This window comes from Lepidothrix coronata, unplaced genomic scaffold (assembly GCF_001604755.1).
Source record: "Lepidothrix coronata isolate B3197 unplaced genomic scaffold, Lepidothrix_coronata-1.0 Scaffold1, whole genome shotgun sequence".
Classification (NCBI taxonomy): Eukaryota; Metazoa; Chordata; class Aves; order Passeriformes; family Pipridae; genus Lepidothrix; species Lepidothrix coronata.
In genome coordinates, this window is record NW_016690181.1 from 1,656,190 (window position 1) to 1,670,989 (window position 14,800).

The 14,800-nt window shown below is 38.1% G+C and overlaps 1 protein-coding gene across 1 annotated transcript in view; it reads left to right on the forward strand.

Annotated features, from left to right (window-relative positions):
• The first annotated feature begins 216 nt into the window (after window positions 1–216).
• SPTBN5 (spectrin beta, non-erythrocytic 5) overlaps window positions 217–14,800 on the forward strand; it is a 95,216-nt gene continuing 80,632 nt past the window's right edge. The window contains exons 1-10 of the mRNA XM_017806415.1: window positions 217–333; window positions 2,866–3,033; window positions 3,550–3,666; window positions 4,452–4,609; window positions 5,431–5,659; window positions 8,581–9,212; window positions 10,190–10,335; window positions 11,734–11,959; window positions 12,397–12,550; window positions 13,444–13,644. Of these exons, the coding sequence (XP_017661904.1) occupies window positions 217–333; window positions 2,866–3,033; window positions 3,550–3,666; window positions 4,452–4,609; window positions 5,431–5,659; window positions 8,581–9,212; window positions 10,190–10,335; window positions 11,734–11,959; window positions 12,397–12,550; window positions 13,444–13,644 (2,148 nt within the window). The remainder of the gene's footprint in view (window positions 334–2,865; window positions 3,034–3,549; window positions 3,667–4,451; window positions 4,610–5,430; window positions 5,660–8,580; window positions 9,213–10,189; window positions 10,336–11,733; window positions 11,960–12,396; window positions 12,551–13,443; window positions 13,645–14,800) is intronic.

Sequence of the window (14,800 nt, forward strand, 5' to 3'; positions counted from 1 at the left end):
AAGTGTGAATGCAAGTAAGTTAAGAATAAAGGTAGTGACATTAAAGTGCAAAGTACAAGCAAAAGGAAAGTAAAGTATTCTGCTGGGTGTGGTGTTGAATCCTGTGCCTGTTGGTGCTGGATTTCCTATATACACTGGGTGTGTGACTGTTTTTTGTAGGTGGCCTGGCAGATCTCTTCATCACTCAGCACGCCACTGAGGTTTCTGACTTCCTAGATGACCATGGATACCGAATATGAAAAAGATCATATCAAAAAGCTGCAGGAGCAGCGTATGTCCATGCAAAAGAAAACCTTTACCAACTGGATGAACAATGTCTTCTCCAGGAATAATGTAGGTAGCTCCTTCAATCTGGGGATTCTTTTGGTTTGTTTTTATTTTATTTCACCCACTGTATTCTTTTTTGTATTATTTTTAACATTTGTTTTTTCTTGAATGTTGGCACTATACATACAGGCAAGCAAGGAAAGCTTTGACTAACTGGAGTCCTACAGCCTGTATCTTTTACCTCACATCTGTCTCCATTGTTCATGTTAGCAGTCTTCTCTAAAATCAAGATTCATTTTTGTAGAATGTATAAGCCTATCATAATGTGATGTCCATTGTATATTGATGATCCTCTCAGAGGAAGCTCCTGTTAAGTATCTGCAAATGTTTGCGTTTCCCCAAACAATGCTCAATTCTTAATTTCCTGGCCAAAAAAATAAAATTTCTGCTTTTCCTGATCAGTTCAACTTGAGCTGCTGCTCAATAGCTCTGAAAGAGTAGCTTTAATTCTGGCAATTTCAGATATACTACCATGCAAGTACAGACCAGTTTGTTTTCAGTAACTCTCAGACTTCCAAAAATCTTCAGAATTAGTGTGCAGGCTATTTGGGTGTGCAAGGTAACTCCAACATATTCCAAGTCTCCAGACTCACTGCAGATAAGCTCATTTCAAAGCACAAATGATGTAGCTGTGGCACAGTAGGGAATGACATCATCCAAACCAAATTTTCTTTCCTACAGACTGTAGATGATAGTCATGAAAATGGACCTTGAGGACACCAGGTGGGACCAGGCCTCTTGGATCTATTCTAGGTCATCACTATTATGTAGTGTTTCAGTACTAGATAGAGTTTTTCAGTGTAATGTTTTAAAATTGTGATTGGTACAATTGGTACCAATGCCATTGGTACAATGGCAGAACAAAATAAACTCAAACTTATTTTTCTTAACTGGAGAAAACAAATGCAAAACACATTTTGATTTTGTCACCTGCAGAAAGTTAGGTTTCTATGGTGTCGGAAATTACTTCTGTTTATCCATAGATAAATAATTTCTCATTTTAAAAATGCCTTCAAGTTCAAAGATTAAAATATCAGTCTTAACTTCCTGCAATGTACTTGTTCATGTATCATAAAAGCATGGGGGGAAAAACCTGAGAGAGCTTTCCAAACCATATATGGTAAGAGACGTGCAGACACTGAGAGCTTATCTAGGTCTTCCTGGCAATGTAGTCTCAGCTTTCCAATACACACTGTAACGTGATTGGATCATACTACAGGACACTGCAGTGTTCCAAGTTATATTGTTGACTACTTTAGCACTAAGAATGCTATTAGATTGAATTTGTTAAGCAATGTGTGACTCGTATCTTTATGAGAAGGATGATGCAACAGAGCTATTAAAACTACTGCTGAGTGACGCATAAAGCAGATATATGAAGTCTGTCTCTTTACAAGTTTAAATAGAATTGTTATTCATTTATAGAAGTGTCACAGAATATAAAAGCTTTAACTTTCTTTATTGTAATATACCATAGGCAGAATTTTAAGTTTGTTTAATATGAAAAAAACCCAAAGTTGGCAACTAAGCAGGGAGGGGGTTTGTGGAGATAATCAGTCAGATAAAGTTGTAAATTCTTGTTCCACACACAGTACAGACTTCAAGACCCTCTGAGTTTCTTTTACTTTACACTTTCAGTGTTTTCCTCTTTCCCTGGAGAAAAGATCTCCTAAACTGATTAATGTTTGGTCAGGAATTAAAAAGCACATGTCTGTTATCTGTCCTGTTTTCCCCCTAACATGTAACTATTCTCTGAATTAAAAAATATATTACTTTAGTTTTTTTTTCCCTGAAGGCAAAATGATTATTTACCAAAAGTCCAGAATCACAGTAAATTATTGTTAGGTGTGTGGTATGATTTTAATGTCACTTCTAGATGGCAAATGGCATAAGGCCAAAAGGAAACACCCAAGGCAAGTTCTTGTTCGGTCAGAGTACACACTATGTCATGTTGTATCACCTAAGCACTGGGTGACCTCACTACTGGCAGCAATGAAACACATTTTTGTAGAAGATCTTAATCTTTCACTTAGTGTTAGACTCTGGCAAAAAGTATGGAGATATCAGGTGGTAGCACAGGTCTAAGCAGGATGTGACAAACTGTTGAAACTATGGAGTAAAAATCAAGTCATTGAATGGGATCATCAGCTCAATTTTTAAATGAAATGCATTGCCCAGAGTAAAAAAAATGAAAATATTAATTTGAACTGAAATAAAAAAATGTCAGCACTTCCAAAATGTTAGATTTTGCAAATGTTCGGATGTTTTTATTTTTCAAAATCTCATGCTTTTTTTCTTTATTTGCTCAGTTGTGGGTTTGTGTTTTTGTTGGGTTGTTGCTGCTTTTTTTACTTCAGCCTACTTTCATAAGTTCATTTCTTTTCTGAATTAAGATTCACCACTCCTTGCATATATGCACTATCATACAGAAGACTCAGTGAAACAGCAAGAAAGTGTTATTTGTTTATTTTTAGAAATAGAGGGTTCTGTGTGCCAATCATTAAGCCAGAGTCTGTATTGTCTGACTGCTCTTCACAGGTGAAGGTTGAGTTAGAAGATATTTACACAGACTTGAAAGATGGCATCTCTCTCATGAAACTCCTGGAGCTGCTCTCGGGAGAAGTTTTGCCCAAACCAAGCCGGGGAACTATGAGAGTGCATTTTTTAGAGAACAACAGCAAAGCCATCTCATTTCTGAAATCCAAGGTAAGTTAATATTGATATTAGAGATCACAACAGTTTATGGATGTTACTAAGTAATATTATGTTCATTATAGTTTCCCCCTCTAATAAACAATAAGATATTCTTTGAAGATAGGGGTCTTATTAAAAGGAAAAAAAAAACCTCATCAGATTTGAATTTCTTTATTATTTGAGTAACATCATTTATAATCAGCTAATGTCCCTCTTCTCTGGAAGAAAGGAGCATTGAATTCTGTTTCTTTCCTCTCCTTAACCACCAGTTTTCAAAACACATATAGGAACTTTAAATCTTTGAGACCACCATCCTTTTGCCAGGCTTTTGCTGAAACTCATCCTTGGTGCACATGATGGCTAGGGTGTGAACATGGGAGCTTGCAGGTCTGTGGACCAATGAAGAGACATAAACATAAAACCTGTTTCCTTAAGAAAACACCTGAACACCCTTTTCAGTAACAGTTTGTTACTCTGAGCACTGGACATGAGTGTTATTATGCTAAACAGATATTGGTTTATTAGCAGGTACAAGTAAAAGTGATTGGTCCTGAGAATATCGTAGATGGTGACAGAACCTTAATCCTAGGACTTATCTGGATCATCATACTTAGATTTCAGATTTCATCTATCAAACTTGATAAGGTAAAACTGTATCTTTGTCTTTTTGTCTGATCGGAGCATTTCAGAGACTTTGTAGAGTTTTGGGCCAGCAAGGACCACTTTTGTAATGTTTTCTGATTGCTTTGATCATGCAGGTCTTATAATATTATCCAGTTACTCATCCAGCAATTTCTAATAGCAATTGAATCCACTTCACTTCATAGTTTTGCAAAGAGATTGAACACAATAATGTGGAGATAGATAGGATATTCATGTTCTTCTACTGATTTTTTTTATTGACTTTTGACTTCAGAAAGTGTTTCTCTGTCAACAGTTCTCTCTAGATTTTAGTTGCATGCTGCATCCTTTTCTTCTCTGAAGAAATATATGCTTTTTAAAATTATTTAACATGTACTCTAAGTACCTGAAAAATAAGAATCTATGAAGGTATCATGAAATCAAAGTTAACAGTTTCTCACATTAGACCTGAATACATCATATTTTGGTTTTGAGTCCTACTTCACAAACTGAGCTTTGTTTTCCACCTGATTTCTGCAAACCTTAGAGAAGAGAAAATTTTAAAAGCTTTTTGACAACTGCATTTCACTTTATAATCTCTGAGTTCATTCAATTTGTTTTTATTTTAGTATAAAACTTCTACTTTCATCTTAAATCTTTCTACGTTTATGTCAGATACAGTCTGCAAGTTATGACTTTGAGCAGATTTGTAAATAGGACAAAAGTAACACAAAGCGATCTTCACAAACCTAAGTGTAAACTCACTGATGCTACTTCCATGTATCTTTCAAGCTGATTTCTCTTAACAGGAAGAATTTGGAGGCAGAGCTGATGTTCTGTTTGCGAATGAAGCCTTACTACTCTGGTGTCAGCATAAAACTGCCAGCTATTCCAATGTAAATGTGAAGGACTTCTCCAGAAGTTGGAGTGATGGGCTGGCTTTCAATGCACTCATACATGCTCACAGGTAAGATCTGATGGATCAGTTCAGACAGAATTGCTCATTGCTCTGGCACAAGTTGTTCTAGGGTATGAATTACAAGTTTTTGTCAAGAAACTGTCAAATTCTCTCTGCCCTTTCTCACTAAAGACTCTTTCTTAGATGGGTATTCTCTCTCTAAGAAAGGGAGGACAAAAAGTTCCTGCTTCGTTGTTCCTTTAGTTGGGCATAACAGTGAATTTCCAAGGGAATATCACGTGTCTGAACAATGCTCTTTTTCTAAAGTTACTCTTTTAGGGACTGGTTTTGTCGTATGAACTTTGTGAGCATGTATCCCTTCTGGTTCAATTGTAACAGAGCAAGCAACTTCTCAGTCTCGTTCTTTCTCCCTTCTCTGTCCCTTTGAAGAAGTGTGAAGAAAATACCCCAAAGCAGGAGAGAGAAACTACCTATGAGAGAACCTTGAACATTTCTTTGTCCATTAACTGTTCTGCTACTTTTTATACAGGATGCCACAGTGGGATTCTTTAACTTCCCAAGCTGGCAGTCACCTCCCTTTTCAGAACTGCCTCTCCAGTGGGCTTTGGTTTTCACGCATCACTGAAGAGGATAAATAAGTGAAGGGCAGAGATTTGCTGGGAGTGGTACTTCAATTTCATAAAGGGCAATTTTCTTTCCTTATGTAGGAAAGGGGCAATGCTCTTGAATGAAGTTCAGGGTCAAAATAATTTCAGTGTTAATCTCACATTCCTTAGTCTAATAAATAGTTTATAGTTTATAATTGGAAAGAATTTATAACAAACATATATCTTTCTTCCCCTCCATGTCCTGTTCTTCTCCTTGCCCAGGCCTGATCTTATCCACTATAGCTCACTGAGGCAGGACCAGCCCATTAAAAACCTGAACAATGCCTTTGATGTTGCTGAGAAAGAGTTTGGAATCAGCAAACTGCTTGATGCTGAGGATGTGGCTGTGCCCTATCCAGATGAGAGATCCATCATGACTTATGTGTCACTCTATTACCACTACTTCTCCAGACTGAAACAAGGCCAGACAGTACAGAAGCGACTTACCAAAGTAAGTGCATTGCTGTCTTCATAAGTTAAAAGTTAAAAATGTAAAGATAAATTTAAGTCGGAGATGTGGGGAGTTCTGTGCAAGCTCACCTTCAGGATCATTTGAACTGAATCAAATGGCATAGACATTTGAAAGACATTGTATCTTGAGAAGTGCCTGTAGACTCTCCAATCTCTAAGGGGGTTGCAATTATCTCACCAAAAATTAATCCCTTTTTGACCTCACAGTTTCCGCTTAAGAACTTATATGGTTTCAAGGCAGTTTGAGGCATACAGATCTCAATCATCTTGGGATAAGATTACACAGCTAAGCAAAAGCAGACCTAGTCAACAATTTTCTTATTTCATAGGAAAGATGATCCCTTATTCTATGACACTACTTTGGATTTTTATTTCCAAGTCCTCATCCTTTCTTTCTAACTCCCGAGGTACAGAATGGAAAAAAACCAAACAACAAACAAACCCCAGACCAAACAAACTGAACAAAACCACAACAATTCAATAACACCACCACCACTAAAAACACTAAAAATGAAAGACTGCTAGCTAAATTGGCTAATTTTTTATTAATATTTTTTATTAAAATTTTATTAAATTTTGCTAAGCTAATTTTTTTCTTTGTTTCCATATACATTTCACCTCACATACAATACTGAGCTATATTGAAAATACTTGCATCCTATTGATAGAAAACTGAAGGAATTTTGTAGTTGTTCTACTGAAGACCACTTTCCTGAGAGAGAATTTTTCTTCTATCTCTAGAATAATCTATTCTGGTTTTGTCAAAAGTACAAAGAAATAGCCTGCAGGAAACCTACACATCCAGGATGGGTCCTCCGTGAACATCTGGATTCTGAGATCTGCCTGTGCAGTTGAGAGGGGGAATATATTTCTTAATAGGAGGCACACTAATCCAGACTAAGGCTTCCCTGGTGGTGACAAGGTGAAAAGAAGTGTTTAGTCATCTGAAAAAGTGGTCTGGGGCAAGAATTAGATGATCCCGTAACATGGCTCCCCTCAGCATGAAGCTTGCTAGAGTGTAAGGAGTGTCTGAAGAATGCTCTTTGTCATATGGTTTGGTGTTAAGTAGTCCTGCAAGGAGCAGGGAGTTGGAATCAATGGTCCTTATAGTTTCCTTCCAATTTGAGATACTCTATGATTCTCTGTATTAGAACAGGATGTTCTCAGAAGAGAAACATTAGATGAGAACAGGACCTGGAATTCAGTCAAAGTTTGGACATCAGTGAGGAGAGTGGGCAGTAGGATCTGATTGGTCTACATGAGTCACTGGATATTGGCCAGGAGACACTATTTATCTTTTGATAAACCTGAAATAGTCCTTGAGTCATCAAGCATGTATTAGAGGAACTATAAGGAGCAAGGAAGACATAACTTTTGTATTATGTGAAGAAACAGTTTTCTTACTCTGTCCTTTTTCAGTTCTTTTTGTGCTTCACTGTTTTTTCCATTTATATTTATTATTTCTTTTCTCTCTCTCCACTAACCTGCTTCTTTTTCTCTCTTTGCCTCCTTCCCTATTTTTAGCCTGTCTCTAATATTGCATTCCTGTCTTCCTGCATTTCTGATACACACAAAGGTTCAGAAGGAGAAGGAAACTGATGTTAATCTCTTCATGTCCTTAGTCCTCTCAAATAGGCAGCTCTGAATTTACTAATAGGATTGGGAGGGAAGCCTGAATGTGTCAAGGAAGCCTTTGAGTTCAGACTAAGTGTGTGACCAGGTTGGCAGAGAGAAACAGCTCTGGGAGGTAAATCTCCTTCCCCTCTCCCATGTGAGGTGACCATGCATTTGCTAGGATCTTTCAGCAAGAACTGGGTACGATGGCAGAAAATACAGAAGGGAGCCCTGATGTCACGGGCTGCTTTTCCTGCACTGAAGGTTGGTGCTATTTTACTCCTCTTACACTGTGACCCTTATTCATTGCCAAGTGCACTTTCTGGTAGGTAAAAGCAGATTATCACTTGGAAGGACTGGGTCTTTTCTCGGTGCCATCTCCCTCACTAATCTGCCTGGCTGGAGCAGGAAAACTCAGCGAAATGATAGAGGCAGACAACATCGTTCAGCATTAAACCTGACATCTGCAGGAGGGTTACTAAGTTAGGATGAGGAAAAAAAAATAATATGAAGTAAAAATACAAAGATGGAAAAAATATATAATGGAAAGAAAGGATAATTCCACTCTAATGCTTTTTATTTCATTATGGATTTCATTCTAGATATTTGCTCCAGTATTTACCTGAACTTGAAATAAAGTTAGATCAGGCCACAGATGAAACAGATAAATGTCCTGGACTTGAAAAGTTAGTATTGAATCAGACATTAGCATCTTTACCAGACTCTGTTGGGCCACCATACATTTTCTAATAATTTACATAAAGAGAAACAGCTCCAACAGAGGAGATTGAGAAGGGGCTGTTTGACCGCAGTCTACTGTGTGCATGTGGGAGAACCAGGATCTTATCAGATGGTTTCCTAACACCCTGAACTGGTGAAGCTAAGAGGGTGTAATTGCATATTAGGACAGAATTGGTTTAGGTTTAGCAACAAGACTGGGGGGGAAAAATCTGGTTTTTTTATTGCGAAACAAAAAATGTGAACCCTCAGTTTGGGATTCTTGCTTTCTAATCAGCCCACATAGGAATCGCTGACAGTCTCCACTTACATGCTGTTTAGTCCAAAACTAATGTTTTCTTGGATAGAAACTGAAATGAGACATTAAATAATATTTATTTATCTGCATTTCATGGAAGGCTAGTCTAGGATTTCACCTGGCCTCAGATGTGACAGCTACCACCAAACCTGTATAAAAATGTGATGACTGCTGAAGATGCTGCTTTCTGTTCACCCACCTTGCTTCATTCTGTTTCTTATGTGGCTTGTAACTTTATATTCCCATCACAGATTGTGTTCTTCCTGAAGGAGATAGATGACTTGAAGCTTCTGTATGAGCAGATGGTCTCTGACCTCCTGAAATGGATTAAGCAGAAGGTGATGGAACTGGATGACCGTCATTTCCCCAACTCTCTTCAGGAAATGTGGCTGCTCATGGCCAACTTCAAAACCTTCCGCACTGTGGAGAAACCCCCCAAATATCAAGAGAAGGGCATGATTGAAGCTCATCTCTTCAACATCAGGACCAAACAGAGAGCCAACAACCAACGGCCATACTTGCCCCCAGAGGGGAAGATGCTGCAGGATGTGGAAAAGCATTGGATCATACTGGAAAAGTCAGAGCACAACCGGGGAAAAGCACTGCAAAAGGAGATGCTTAGGCTAGAAAGGCTGGAACAGCTAGCGCAGAGGTTCCTGAAGAAGGCAGCCCTGCGTGAGTCCTACTTAGAAGACATGAGGAAAGTTATTGGGAAGCAGGACTTCTGGCCAGAGAGTGTGGACAGGATGGAGGCTGCCAGTAAGAAGCTGGAAGCCATTGTGGCAGATGTACTGCCCAGGAAGGAACGCTTCACAGCTTTGGATGAAATGGCAACTGTTATTAGCCAAGAGAACTTTCACAGCAAAGATCAAATCTTGAAGAAGTGAGTGACGGTCATGAGACTGTGTGTTGATGGAGGTCAAAATTAGCTGAAATTCTGTGGTGTCATGGAGGAAAATTATTTGTAGTTATAAATCTTTGCTCTGCTCCTTATGAGTAGAACTGGCAGGAATTCCTTCTATCTGTGAATAGTTTCAGCAGATAAGGCAAATGTTTCATCTCCTTCAAAATTCTAATTTTTGCCTTGAATGATCAAACTCTCAGACTGATTTAGGGTGAAAAATAATTTTAAGATTTTTTTTTATATGAAAATATATTTAAAAATTTCAATCAAATATTCTATCTTCCATCAAAAACGCTTAGATACTTTTTTTTTCCCAAATCAACACATTTCTTTTTCATTCTGTAGTTTGAGGAAATACAAATTGATTAAGGCACAAAGTCTTCTCAGATTGACTCCACTTTGGAGCAAATATTGAGACATTATAGCTCCGATTATCTTGGGTTATTATATAGCCTGAATTGTGAATGTCTAAGAATGCCATACAAATGACTTATTTTGTGGTATTTCAATGCTTTTCTAAGTTCAGACAAAATCAGAAACCTATGGGAAAACTAAGAAAAACAGTTATAAAAGAGGAATTTAAACTCTTTATGGGATCAGATTGTAACATGGTATGGTTTAGATTAATATTTTACTTTAAGCAGCCATTTAAACACCACTTCTTTTTTTCCAAGCCTTTCCACTGTATGAAATGAAAGCAATGGGGAATGTCAGGTATGAACATCCTTAAAAAAAACTTCTAAATTTTAAGAAGTCTATCACAATTGATGCGCTAGTCAAAATACCTGTAACAACAATGCTTTGACCTGTTTTCTGATCATGACCTGTTCTCTTACACTAGTGTGAAGAGTTGTGCATGTTCATTTAGCTCCTCTAAAGCTACAAACACTGAGAATCCTTCAGTGCTGTCCAGAGCCTTTGGTCCAAATCGATCATTTCTTTCTTTTCCTTTGTAGGCAAAAAACCATTTCAAAGCAATGGCAGGATCTCCTGGATCAGCTGCAGAGACGAGAACAATCCCTGGGTACAATGCAGGAAATTCTTGGCCTTCTAAGGGACGTTGATGCCATTACAGAGGAGCTGAAAGAGCTGCAGGTACCGAGCCCTCTCCACCAGCACACAACTTGTACTGCTGCCAGTGTCCCTGGAAAAACTGCCTTGTTCCAGGGACTGGGTGGTGCCAAGAGGAGATAAGTCTATCAGCTATGTAAAAATGCACAATTTTTACTTAGATGCCTAACTGTGCATTTCAGTTCGTCATCACAGGCAACTACATGAGAAAAAAATAGGCTTTGCTATAGGGGCTCTCTCTAATCAGAAAGCCAGGTATGGTATTACAGGGAGTGCACTACAGGGTCAAGTTATATAGTAAAATAAAGACAGGAAATAATCTTATCTAAATTTAGAAATGTAGAAGGAAAAGTGGAATAAAATGGCCTTCTGTTTCCATTCCACATAATTCTTCTGAAGTAGCTTCTGGAAGTACCTCCAATGTTTATACAGATGAGAACTAGCTCAGGCTTTCAGGTTTATAAGCTTGTGAGAAAGAAAAGTTCCACTGTAAATGCACAGTTTGCTTTTAGCAAGAATTTCCAGTTGTTACAAGAGTGACAGAGCACAGTCTTCTCTTTAGCATGAATAATAACCAGGATCATTTTGATTTTGTAATGACAGGGAGTATATATCCATTCTTTGTTCTCGAAGACAGAAAAATCCTTATGACTACAGGTTACCTTGTGCCCGAGTTGAAAGAGCCAGCATGCTATATGAAGTTTTGAATTTCAAATTAAAGATAAGAGCTGTCTCCAAATTATAAATCTTTCTCTCCTAGTGTTAGTAAGCAAAGAACACCTAATGGTAATAGTGTTGCTGGAACCATGATAGCCTGAGGATGTGGGAGAAGATTGATAAGGAAAGATAGTATCCTACAATAGGATTGATGATTGTATCTATTGATACAGTTAGAAGGAGAATTGACTTGTAAGCACTTGGTACCTTCATCAGCCACCAATTAAATACCGTGAAGTACTTATTTTCATTATTTAGACAGGCAATTAGGTTCCTCAAATAAAAGAACACAGCAGTTAGAACATACCATAAAATGGAATATTGTAAAATTCTCAAAATACAGATTGTAAATCAATCTGCCTACAGATGGGTTTATAGGAAAGGGATATTCATCAGTCCCAAATTCTGAGACCTTGAGTCCTTAATCAATAGTAGTAAATTAGGTACTAAAACAGATGTTTATTTGAAGAGACCATTACTTGCACTGCATTAGATAGAAATTCTGAATTGTTGCCATTAGCTTGTGAAATTGAAAGAAAAGTATAATTCCTCTAAATAGGCAGCTTTTTAGCTTTACCTAGCTGGTATTCTTGGACGCTTAGAAGCTATGAGAGTCAATGCGAATCTTTCAACTGATTTGTTTGTACTAAGCCCCTGGATGCACTCTCGACCAATGCCTTTTTTTTTCTCTCACTTTGTTTGTAGGTCCTAGTGAATTCCCAGGATTGTGGTAAGCAGCTCCTGGAAGTAGTAGATTTGCTACAGAATCACAGCTTGATTGACTCGCAGATCTCTTCCTATGGTGGTAGATTGACACGTATCACCCAGAGGACAACAGAAATCAGCAAGGACAGCACAATTAAACCAGAACTGCTTTATGCAAAAGTTCAGATGCTTCATCAGCTGTATCAAAACCTTACAGCTCTGAGCAAATCACGGTAGGGCTATGCTTATATCTCTGTTCTTCCTGATTAGGATGGCCAATCACTTCTTTAATCAGAGGGCACAGCTTCCCAGCATTTGAATTTTTTTCATTTCTCCATTTATAAAGACGGAACAAAAGCAACTTGAGTGTCTTGATTGCAATTGACTGAAAGGATCACTCACTTTCACAGATGAAGAATAACTTCATTCTCAGCATTTATTAAAACTTCTTTTATGAGAAGTCTGATTAGCAAGCAGTTATTTCATCTAAAGAAAGAAGGAAATGTAGTTTTGTTTCTTTTGTCTTATTCCATGAGTAAATTAATATATGAAAAAGAGGAACTAAAAGCATTCAAATTTTTGATTTTTAAATTCTTCTTTGATTATACTACCATTGTCTCCATGGAATCCTACTTCTGACTGACATACACTGTTTGTTTCCTTGGTTTAGAAAATCTCAGCTAGAAGAGGCTTTGAAACTCTTTGAATTCTTCCGTGACTGCAAAGAGGAGGAATCGTGGGTCTCTGAGAAATGGAAGCTAGCAAGAACTACAACATTAGGGAAAGATGTCAGCCAGATTACAGCCTCTATTCAGAAGAACAAGGTATCTTACTTTGCTGGTGGTGCCTTGTCTTTGTATTAAAGCAAGACTTTAGAACATCAGTGTCTTTCAGTTCAGTCAGTTACAGTTCAGTTCACTTAAAAAAAGCTGTCAAACTGCTCCTTATCTCAAGTGTCATGACCAGTGTTTGGAATTTTTAAAAAATGTATAGTGTAGGGATTTTTTCCCCAAAAGGGGAAGGAAACGGTAGAGAAAGAATATGCTTCCTACTGGACTTAGAAGTGGGGCTTCTAGTGAAGACACTGAGCTTCATATTAGCTAACTTTTGATGGGCAGAAAACAAAAGGTTGCTAATTTTTGTTTTTCTCACCCTCCTTTCCTGGCCAAGAGAGATGTGGGGAAAGAGAGAGATGGTGAAAAGAAGACAGATATCAGTAGGCAGAACGAATAATATTGTATGACCTTACAAATCTGTTGCCACAGACCTTGCTGTGGCTTAATATCAAAAGTTTAGCTATATGAGCTAGTGCCTTCTTATGGCAAAGAATCACTGTGAACAAGTGAAGAGACCTGTGGGCTTGAGAACTTTCATATGATAACAGAAACAGGAGCCTCTTCTTTTATTTTAATATACATTTGTGTGCATCTGTTTGTGTATTTGTTCCTTCTGGAAAGCATGAGACAGCTGAATTGGTGGATGACAAGTATCTCATTCAGAGAAGACTGCATAACAAGCTTCAGATCAAAGGCTAGAAGTAGAACAGTGTGGGGAGCAGAGGGGCATTCATCTCAGAGAGCTAAGGGAAATATCTTAGGCATGAATAAGACATGGGGCTATAGGAAATGTATGCATTACAGTAGCAGAGTAGGACCCCTTCTTTTCTCTCACTGGTGGGGAATGAGTTATGCTGACGTGTTTCCCATCCTTGTGCTAGGCTCTTGAAGCAGAGTGTAATTCCCACAGAGCCATATGTGCGAATGTGATGAGGAGGGGCTGGGAGCTCAGCCAAAAGAACCCTGCTCACCAGGATGACATTCTGAGGCAGACAGACAACCTCCAGAAGCTGTGGCAGCAGCTCCAAAATGAGGTGGCTGACCGCAAAAGCCGCCTGCAGGCGGCAGCTCTCATCAAACAGGTAAGAGGGCTCTGCTGTGATGTGTGTATGGGGGACATGGATGTGGCTCAGTTCTGCCCAATGCCTCCACATGGAGGGCATGGCAGGAAAGCCTTCAGATGTTGGTCTTCAACAGGATCTGTGGCAGTGAAGTCTCAATCCTCTTGCAAGCATGCCAGGCAGGAGATATGACCAGCTGGGAGTTGCTCTAAAGGTGAAAATGCTAGTGGAAATAACTCACATGATAGTGCTGATGCAGAGTCTTTTTAGAGAATGGGATTGGGGTAGCTGTGTGACATTTTCCTCACATAAAAAAAAGAACTCCAAAAACCAACAACAAAAGTAACGTGTTGTAAGACTTAGGTTGACCATGAACTTCACAAAGCCTGCCAAATGTTTGACACTGCCATTCTGACCTATGATTTTACTCCTGCAAGCACTCAAATATCTGCAAATAAATAACTCTTAAAAAGCAGCATTCTTAAATCACATCACATTATCTCAGGTCCCCTTTTTTCTATTCCCAATCTCCCTTTCCTAAGTTTTTTGTTCAGTCTGTTGTTTCCATGAAATGCTTGAACAAAACTGAACATTTTTGTCCTTGAGAAAGTCTAAATTCTCTCTTCTGTTTAGTACGTTTAACACCACTATGGTGCTTTAGTTCTTCTTTATTTGTTCTTCACTACTATGGATTTTCTTTTTTTTTTTTTTCTGTTGTACCTATATTCTATGTCTCAAAAGCTTGTTCTCATTTTTTACAACCATAGCCAGGCAGACTGCAAATTCTGGAAAAAAGAAGTAAACTTCTGTTGTAGACTAAGTTCATTGTTCCTTAAACATTTAGAAAATATCTGTTGGAATTACATAGTACCTACTAACATCATACATTGTGGGTTTCTTTTACTGCCACTATTATGCACCATGAAATTTTAGCTAATTAGGAGCTTTTAAAGAGCTATATAGGCAATCTTTGAATCTCTTTACTCACTGTGATTCTGTGAATTATCTGTGATACAAGCATGAAATACATCATGGATTTAGAGCTACCTTACTCATAGCTTTTGTGACACGAGGTAGTAACCTTATGGCTACAAACTTAATGGAATTTCTCCTTATTCATAATTTTATAAAGAAGAAGTAGCTGGATACCATACTTTCAGGATGAATCCAAATGTTT